The sequence below is a fragment of the Arachis ipaensis genome, chromosome B04, assembly GCF_000816755.2.
Source record: "Arachis ipaensis cultivar K30076 chromosome B04, Araip1.1, whole genome shotgun sequence".
NCBI classification, from domain to species: domain Eukaryota; kingdom Viridiplantae; phylum Streptophyta; class Magnoliopsida; order Fabales; family Fabaceae; genus Arachis; species Arachis ipaensis.
In genome coordinates this window covers 10,530,557-10,540,881 of record NC_029788.2, presented here as the reverse complement: position 1 = coordinate 10,540,881, position 10,325 = coordinate 10,530,557, and the positions used below count along the sequence as shown (strand labels likewise).

The 10,325-nt window shown below is 33.0% G+C and overlaps 1 protein-coding gene and 1 long non-coding RNA gene across 2 annotated transcripts in view; both read left to right on the top strand.

Annotated features, from left to right (window-relative positions):
- LOC110270902 lies at positions 7,095 to 7,670 on the top strand. The gene is made up of 2 exons (XR_002360645.1): positions 7,095 to 7,255; positions 7,511 to 7,670. It is a non-coding gene; the product is annotated as an uncharacterized LOC110270902 (long non-coding RNA).
- Positions 8,248 to 10,325, top strand: part of LOC107638846 (probable ADP-ribosylation factor GTPase-activating protein AGD13) — a 3,966-nt gene continuing 1,888 nt past the window's right edge. Inside the window, exons 1-5 of the mRNA XM_016342243.2 lie at positions 8,248 to 8,399; positions 8,891 to 9,054; positions 9,462 to 9,579; positions 9,857 to 9,973; positions 10,097 to 10,192. Of these exons, the coding sequence (XP_016197729.1) occupies positions 8,939 to 9,054; positions 9,462 to 9,579; positions 9,857 to 9,973; positions 10,097 to 10,192 (447 nt within the window). The 5' untranslated portion in view covers positions 8,248 to 8,399; positions 8,891 to 8,938. The remainder of the gene's footprint in view (positions 8,400 to 8,890; positions 9,055 to 9,461; positions 9,580 to 9,856; positions 9,974 to 10,096; positions 10,193 to 10,325) is intronic.

Genomic DNA, 10,325 nt, shown 5'->3' with positions numbered 1-10,325 from the left:
ACACCTAGGTCGAGCAAGCCTTGAGCCAAGGCCAGAACTTGCTCCACAAGCTCTCTCCCCGTCTTTTTCCGGTGACCGGCAATTGTGACCGGAACATGTAGCCGGAGAGTCAGCAAGCGACTCAAACATTGGCATATATGAGGGAGAGAGTGGTGTTTAGCCATTGATACTGCTATAGCTATACGTGCACAATGTGGTTTTGACTTTTGAATGTGTTAGGAGCATGAAAGATTGAAAGCGCGGTTTGAAGAAAGTATTTCTGTTATTATATCTTATCTATTAGCACAAACGGGATAGGTGTCAGTTTTCTATTGGTGCTCAGTTTACGTGGATTGATCGTTGGATAGGTGGGGGTATTTTCGGGTTTTCGGCAATAAAGTATAGTTAGCGCCTTTTGAATGTGTTCAATGGTGAATGTTATGTTGTAAAATAAATAAAAGATATACAAAATATAAAATAAAGATGTGTAAATAGAAGACTCTAATATTAATATAATTATTTTAATAACAATAATTCTTATATGTATTACTAATATTAGATATTATATAATGTATATAAAGAGAGAGAAGTATTCAATATAAAGAGAGAGAATATAAGAGAGAGAATGTTGTTATTATTGCTGTGTGCATCAAGGCTTAGATATGTACCTCCTGTTTATATATGCATGGAGTCTTTGTTTTCAACATTCATTTAAATCCATTTTTCTTGAGAATAGACATCAACGTTGATCCTTATCACAACACTCCTCTTTGATGTCCATTTAGGATTATTGCCTCGTTAAAACCTTACTAAAGAAAAATCCAGTGGAAAAAAATCTTAGTGAAGGAAAAATAGTATAATATCCTTTAGTGATGGGGACTGCCTCATTAAAAACCTTGTCAAGAAAAACCCATTGGAAAAAAAACTTGACCAAAGGAAAAAGAGTACACTATCCCCCTCTTGCCGACATCATTTAATGTCTCGAAATCGACGCATCCCAATCTCATGTACCAATCTTTCAAAGGAGAATTTTTGGAGTGACTTTGTAAATAAATCTGCCAGATTATCACTTGAGCGGATCTGTTGGACATCAATTGTCCCTTGATTTTGAAGATCGTGAGTGAAGAAGAATTTGGGAGAAATATGTTTTGTTCTATCACATTTGATGTATCCGCTTTTAAGTTGAGCAATGCATGCTGTATTATCTTCAAACAGGACAGTTGGAGCTATCTTACGATCAATCAGTCCACATGATGACAGAATATATTGGATCAAACTCCTGAGCCAAAAACATTCGCGACTAGCTTCATGAATCGCTAGTATTTCGGTATGATTAGAGGATGTTGCAGCAATCGTCTGTTTCGTGGACCTCCATGATATAGTTGTACCTCCATATGTGAACAGATATCCAGTTTGAGATCTCCCTTTATGTGGATCAGACAAGTATCCAGCATCTGCATAGCCAACTAATTGTGGCTTGGATCCATATGGATAAAATAATCCCATATCAACCATCCCATGAAGATATCAAAAAATTTGTTTGATTCCACTCCAATGTCTTCTGGTTGGAGAGGAACTATATCTTGCTAGTAAATTCACCACGAATGATATGTCAGGTCGCGTATTATTAGCAAGATACATTAGCACTATAATGGCACTAAGATATGGTACTTCAGGACCAAGGATATCTTCATTCTCTTCTTTAGGACGGAATTGATCATTTTCCACATCCAAAGATCTTACGATCATTAGGGTACTTAATGGATGTGACTTATCTATATAAAATCTTTTCAAGATCTTTTATGTGTATGTTGTTTGATGAATAAAGATCCCACTTTTTATATGCTCGATCTGCAGGCCGAGACAAAACTTAGTCTTTCCAAGATCTTTCATCTCAAACTCTTCTTTTAGAGTTTTTATAATTGTTGGAATCTCTTCAAGAGTCCCAATGATATTTAAATCATCAACGTACACAGCAATTATAATGAATCTAGATGCAGATTTCTTTATGAAAATACATAGACAGATATCATCATTCTTGAATCCATTTTTGGCCAGATACTCAGTAAGACGATTATACCACATTCATCCAGATTGTTTTAGACCGTATAAAGATCTTTGCAATTTAACTGAGCATAACCCCTGTGAATATTCATTGGATGGTTTAGATATCTTTAGTCCTTCAGGAACTTTCATATAGATATTCTGATATAATGAGCCGTATAAATAGGCTGTTACTACATCCATTAAATGCATATACAATTTATGATATGCACATAAACTGACCAAATAACGCAATGTTATCACATCCACTACAAGGGAATACGTTTTTTCATAATCTATACCGGGCCTTTGTGAAAAACCTTGTGCCACAAGTCGGGCTTTATAGCGCACAACTTCATTTTTCTCATTTCGTTTTATCACAAATACCCACCGGTATCCAACAGGTTTTACATCTTCTGGTGTACGGACTACAGGTCCAAAGACTTCACGTTTTGCAAGTGAGTCTAACTCAGCCTTCATGGCTTCTTTCCATTTTGGCCAATCATTCCTTTGTCGACATTCTTCGACTGATCTTGGCTCAAGATCCTTACTTTCATGCATGATATTCAATGCCACATTATATGCAAATATTTCATTGACAATTGTCTTATTTCGGTCCCATTTCTTTCCTGTAAAGACATAATTTATCGAGATCTCATCATTTTCACAATTTTCAGGTACCTGAACGTCTTCTGGCGTTAAAACTATATCAGAATTTTGGACAACTGCAGGTGTCTTTACTATGTCTTTTTTAATAGGAATAGTATTTACCTTTTTTCTCTTTCGAGGATTTTTATCTTTGGAACTGACAGGCTTCCCACGCTTCTGGCGTGTATTTGCTTCAGTGGCTATTTGTCCTACTGGGACATCAATTCGAATTGGGACATTTTCCACCCTGCCACGCTTCTGGCGTGAATTTTCTTCAGTGGCTACTTGTCCTACTGGGACATCAATTCGAATTAGGGCATTTTCCGCTGGTATATAAGATTTGGTTATCCTCTTTGTATCGGAAAATGAATCAGACAATTCATTTGATATTCTTTGCAAATGTATAATCTTTTGAACTTCTAGTTCACATTACCCTGATCGAGGATCTAAATGCATCAACGATGATGCATTCCAATTAAGTTCCTTTTCAGGAAGCTTATTCTCTCCCCCTAATGTTGGAAATTTTGATTCATCAAAATAACAATCCGCAAACCGGGCTTTAAATACATCTCCAGTTTGTATCTCAAGATACCTCACTATAGAGGGAGAATCATATCCAACATATATCCCCAATTTTTTTTTGTTGGGGTCCCATTTTGGTGCGATTAGGTGGTGTAATGGGAACATATATTGCACACCTAAATATTCTTAAATGGGAGACATTTGGCTGCTGGCCAAAAGCTAATTGCATAGGAGAGAACTGATGGTAACTCGTTGGCCTCAAACGAATAAGTGCTGCGGCATGTAAAATAGCATGTCCCCAAACCAAGGTTGGGAGATTCGTTCTCATAAGCAAGGGTCTAGCAATCAATTGGAGGCGTTTAATAAGTGATTCTACTAACCCATTTTGTGTGTGAACATAAGCTACTGGATGTTCAACACTTATTCCATTAGCCATACAACAAGCATCAAAAGCTTGGGAAGTAAATTCACCAGCATTATCAAGGCGAATTGCTTCGATTGGATTTTCTGGAAATTGTGTTTTTAATCGAATAATTTGAGCCAGTAATCTCGCAAACGCCAGGTTGCGAGAAGACAATAAGCACACATGTGACCATCTCGAAGATGTGTCTATCAGGACCATAAATATCTAAAAGATCCACACGGTGGATGAATAGGTCCACATATATCACCTTAAATCCTTTCTAGGAAGTCAGGGAACTCAAATCCAATCTTTACTGGTGATGGCTTTAAAATTAACTTCCCTTTAGAACATACAGCACAACAAAATTCACTAGATTTAAGAATCTTCTGGTTCTTTAGTGAATATCCATAAAAGTTTTCAATAATTCTCCTCATCATGGTTGTTCCCAGATGACCCAATCTATCATGCCAAGTTATGAATTCATTTGGGCTAGTAAACTTCTAGTTTACAATGGCATGTGATTCAATTGCACTAATCTTGGTATAATATAACCCAGATAAAAGTGAGGGCAACTTTTCTAATATAACTTTTCTTATTTGAATCATGAGTTGTGATACATAAGTACTCATGATTTTTCTCATCCATAGTCTCAATAAGATATCCATTTCGGCGAATATCTTTAAAACTCAACAAGTTTCTTCGAGACTTGGTAGACAATAGTGCATTATTTATTATGAATTCTGTTCCTCCAGGAAACAAAATTATAGCTTTTCCGGAGCCTTCTATCACATTACCCGAGCCAATAATAGTATTAACATATTCTTCTTTTGGCACAAGATGGGTAAAATATATATCACTTTTAAGAATAGTGTGCGAACTTACACTATCGCAAGGCAAATATCTTCAGAATATGTCCTTGCCATTTTTCTTCAAAAACAAATGATAATTATAAAATGAGTAGAAGTACATGCACAGTCAAATTATTCACATGAATACTTAACAAACACATACACATATCAAACTATTCCATTATTGATCAAATAGCCAATATTACCTTCAGAATCCTTAAAGAAATTAGATACATCATAATGAGTGGTGGAATTTTCATCATTTGAAACAAAATTTGTTTCCTTTTCTTTGTCATCCATTTTCAAGGATGCTTGATAAAGATCAACTAGGTGCCTTGAGGTACGACAGGTACGTGACTAATGGCCATTTCCACCACAACAGAAGCATTTATCCTCAATTGATATACTTTGCCCATTATTTCTTTTTTTATCCCACTTTTGGTGAGATCTTTCTTGTGAACATAATTTCTTTTTTCTTCCATAATTTTTCTTGTTATCAAAATCTTGCCATTTACCTCTTCTGGGGTTAATTGCCGCATTTACTTCAGGAAATGGGGCGGCGCCAACTGGGCGCGCTTCATGATTCCTTAAAAGTAACTCATTGTTGCGTTCAGTAACAAGAATGCAAGAAATTAACTCAGAATATTTTTAAATTCTTTTTCTCGATACTGCTGCTGCAGGAGCACATTCGAGACATGGAAGGTCAATAAAGTTTTCTCTAACATATCAGGTTTGAGGAAGTATCACATGATTGTACCTTTCTTCAAAGTCTTTCCACAGATCTGCAAGATCTTTTAATGTGGGATATTCATTTTTCAATCATTCGTCAAGATAACGATGAAGGAAAATCATGGCCTTGACCTTTATCCTTCTGGGATGTATTATTTTCAGCCTCAATGGTATCTTCAAGATCCATTGAATCAAGATGAATTTCAACATTTATATCCATGATAAATAATTATTTCCAAATATATCAAGAGCATTATATTTAAAATGAAAGAGTTTCGACCTAATAAAAATTTGTTACCTGGAGTCATCCTAAAATTTGATCAGAGTCTCGTGCTGATAACGTGTTGTAAAATAAATAAAAGATATACAAAATATAAAATAAAGATGTATAAATAAAAGACTCTAATATTAATATAATTAGCTCAATAACAATAATTCCTATATGTATTACTAATATTAGATATTATATAATGTATATAAAGAGAGAGAAGTATTCAATATAAAGAGAGAGAATATAAGAGAGAGAACAAAGCTCAGATATGTACCCCTATTTATACATGCATGGGGTCTTTGTTTTCAACATTCATTTAAGTCAATTTTTCTTGAGAATGGACATCCACGTTGATCTTTATCACAACATGTTAGAGGATTTTTAATATTGTGCCTAAATTATTCAAAAAGAAGTAAATAAATAATATTTAATAAATTTTAAATAATTTATTTTTTATTTTAAAATGACACTTCTTTTCTCTTTATTTTATAAATGTACATTCTCCTCCTTTCTAATTTTTAAAAATCTTTTTCTTTAATCCATTTTAAACTTTTTGTGTTAACTAATATTAACTTTATTTATTTTTTAAGAAAAAATAAATTATTTTTTTATTAATTAAATTATATTTTTTAAAAAAATAATTTATTTTTTATTTTAAAATGACACTTCTTTTCTCTTTATTTTATAAATGTACATTCTCCTCCTTTCTAATTTTTAAAAATCTTTTTCTTTAATCCATTTTAAACTTTTTGTGTTAACTAATATTAACTTTATTTATTTTTTAAGAAAAAATAAATTATTTTTTTATTAATTAAATTATATTTTTTAAAAAAATAATTTATTAAAAGATATTTTGGTAAATAAAATTTATTGATAAAAAATAAATTTTTTGTTAATGAATATTTTTTTATTTTTTTAAAAAAATAATTTTTTTTTCTTAAAAAATGGATAAAGTTAGCATTAGTTAACACAAAAAGTTTAAAATGGATTAAAGAAAAAGTTTTTTAAAAATTAGAAGAGAAAATAATGTATATTTATAAAATAGAGGAGAGAAAAGTGTTATTTTGACATAAATTTTCCCAATATTAAAATTCAGTGTTCAATAGTCACCAATAATATCTATTAAATGGTAAGAAGAAATTGGCTGAAGCTGCTAATCTCTTATGAAAAGTGTGCAAGGCGCAACACAGATTCCTCTTTAAAGAGAAGAGATTTGATCCTCAGCAAGTCGTAGCCATTGCAAGGAAGACAGAGGACGATTTCGTGGTGAGTACGGTGATTAAAGGTTGAAGATGAAAAGCATATGCAATAGAACATATTTTTAAGATTATGTTTAGAAGAAATACGGAAAATGAAATAAAGATTAAATTAAATTTCTGTAAATTATTACTTAAATTATAAAAAATAATAATTTAAACTTTGTTTACAACAAAAAATTTAAATTATTACTTTTTATAAAGTAAGTTTTGAGAATAATAATTTTAACTATAAAATATATAAATTAATTTGATATTTTTGTTTAATTTTATTTTTTAATAAATATAGTTTAATTTTTTTAATGAACGTTTAAATGTTAGAAATGGTGATTTATTGTAGTTGAAATGTGATACTTCTCTGTTTTTTTCTTAATTACAAAAGTAAAAAAAAAGTAAATAAATAAAACGAAAACGGAAAACGAAGAGAATTAAAGAACAGAACAAAAAAAAATCAGAGTTGTGAAGTTCTGATCCAATTGGCTGAATCCATAAAAGGAAAAAACACCGCATCTCTCTCTCATTCCCCGTCTCTATTTCCGATTTCCTCCGTTCACCGGTAATTCTCTCTCCCTCTCTCTCTTTCGCTGCCTATTCCGATCACATTTCTACATTCACATAACATTTATTTATTTATTTATTCAATTTTCCAATGATAAGGTTCATTTGATGCATATATATTTTTGGACATTCGATTTCACTATCTCAGAGCTGTATTTTTATTAGTATCCAGAAAAAGAAATCCATTCTCATTTAACAACTCGGATTAGCGCCGTTATAACCACTGATTTCACCATTAACCAATTTGATGCAGGTAAACAAGTATAAAAAATTGATTTTCGGTTTCTGAGAGTGAAAAATAAAAAATAATTAGAAGAAGAAGAAACAAAGAAAAAGAGATCTGTGCTTGGCTGGGGTTTCAAGCATAAATCAATGAGGAATTCCCGCGTGGAACTTGGGAGGCCTGCCTCAGGTAATTTTGTGATACTTAATTAGTGTGGAAGTATGTATTGATGATCAAACTATCCTAAAGAGTTTGAAGTTTACTATAGTAGCTTAAGATTCTTTAGATACTCAGAAATGGAGATAGAGAGAAAAAGGGTTGCGGAATTACGTTGACCTCCTAAGCTCCTTAGATTCTTCACACCACTATACTTTGTGCTTTGTATATATAGAGTAACCTCCAAAAGGGGAGCCTTATTGCCTTGTAACCGTGTGGCCGCAAGGTTACCGATTCAAGTCAGCCACAGATGCTTGCAATAGGTTAGGTGGGTGCCTGCTTTACACCTTTTGGCTGGAACCCTTCCTTGGAACCTGTGTAGTGTAGGATACTCTGCACCAGGCTGCCCTTTTATATACTAACTAACCAAGTTTATGGAATATGATCCTGGGAGCTCCTAGTGGATATTAGTGTAGGTAGGACAAATTAAGGACGTTATGTATAATTTTTAGTTTATTATAACATTTAATTGTTTCTTTGTTGTTTTCTTCTTTTTTTTTTTTTTGTGTGTGAATGATTAAGGAATATGATATCTGCTAAGCTGTAGCTGTTCACCTTTGCGAATAAAATAAAATGAATTTTGTTTTTAAACCTTGAATTTATTTATTTTTTTTCACTGTATTTCAGGTCAGCCAATATTGGAGTATTTGTTTGCTTAAAATGTTGTGGTGTGCACAGAAGCCTTGGTTCTCATATATCAAAGGTAGACAATTCATAGGCTGTACTGAAGTGGAAGGCATTGCTGAATGCAGATCCACTCTACTCATGATTATGTTTTCACCCCTAATGTCTAATATTTTAAGCTTAAATTGAGTGTCCTTTCTGATGTCTTGAACAAATTAAAAGGATGGCCACCAGAAATAAACCAAAAAAATAAAAAATAAACGGATGATATCATATGTTCTGGCATTTAATTTCTCACAACTTTTGTAAGGAATGGATGATAGATAGGGTAAAGCCGTTATTCATACCTTAGGAAAATGATTTCATTTACACCTTGTCCAGTTTCTTACTAGTCTATTAGGTGTATATGTTGATATATATTAACCTATAACCTTTTATCCCATTGTTTGCTAGCAAGACCACTCATGTGAATCTGACCTAGTTTGTTCCCATGGGCTCTATCTAGTTAGGAGCAGCATAAATGGCTAAATGCTAATTTATCCTTTTGATGATGTTATTTTTTACTTTCAGATTTTATCTGTGACTTTGGATGAATGGACAGAAGAAGAAATTGATTCAATGATTGAAGTTGGGGGGAATGCTGCTGCTAATTCAATATATGAGGCTTATATTCCAGAAGGACATAAAAAACCTGAACCAGATGCCAGCCATGAACAGCGTGCAAATTTTATAGTGTTAGTCATGTTTTCATTTGCACAATACACCTATCTGCTTCTCTGTGCATCATTTTGTTCATTTTAATAGTCTTATTATCTCTGATTGCCATGATGGGTATGTTTGGTTGAAGATAAAACTGGAGTGGTTATTTTTATACAAGAGCTCCATGAGTAAATTAGATATGAAATTCATCCATGAAATATCTCTTCCATTTTTTCCCCAATGAAATTAGACTCAAAGTAATAATGTCACAAGTCCCCCCTTATTTTCCCTTTCTTCTCTCCATCTCTCTGGCCCGTAGTTTTTGTCCAAATCTTTTGTTAAGTCAATTTTTTCCTTGACTTTAAGATTTTCTTTTTCCATCTGTCAAGCAAATGCTCTAGTTAATTGAATGCCATTTTAATTGCAACTATTTTCACTTCAGGTCAAAATATGAGAATCAAGAATTTTTGAAACCTGGCTTGCGCATTGTGTCTGGGAAAGGCGGTCCAAATTCAAACTCCGCAAAAAGTCGCATCGATGGTGGTAGTTCAAAGAGAACGGTAATTTTGTTGTGCGCGCTAGTCCTTTGATTATCTGACTATTTTTATTGTTTAGAGAAATTTCTATTAAAGGACTGGGAGAAACTTTGGATTTGACCATATTTGCAAGTTTTGTGAACTAGATTTTCCGAGTTGAATTGCTGTCTTCCCGGATGAAATGAAAGTTTTCGAATCAAACTTTGCATCACTTTAATTTATTACTTTGGCAGCATTGGCAATGCATGTATTCTTGAGAGTGATTTTCTGAGTATATGACTAATATTGGTGGTAATAACAGGAAGGTATGGTGGAATTTATTGGAATGTTGAAGGTGAAAGTGATTAGAGGCACCAATTTAGCTATTAGAGATATAAAGACAAGTGATCCATATGTTGTTTTGAACCTTGGCACACAGGTTGGTTGTTCTTGATGGCATATGTTTTCGCACAACTGTTGCTCCTTATCTTTTATTTAAAGTTGAAGGTTCATGAATGGTGATAATTTTCGTTTGAAATTGATTTGTTCCTGTTGCTTACAGACTTCCCAGACAAGGGTAATATCGAGTAACTTGAATCCAGTCTGGAATGAAGAAATTATGTTGTCTGTTCCTGAAATATATGGACCAATAAAACTGGTATGGTTGAATTTTGATATTTTGAATAACAGAAACTACTTCTGGGTATTAATGCATGTCCTATTGTAGCATTATAAGCCACGTCATTGCAGATCAATGAGTTCCTTGATCTCTGATCCTCAACATTTGGAAC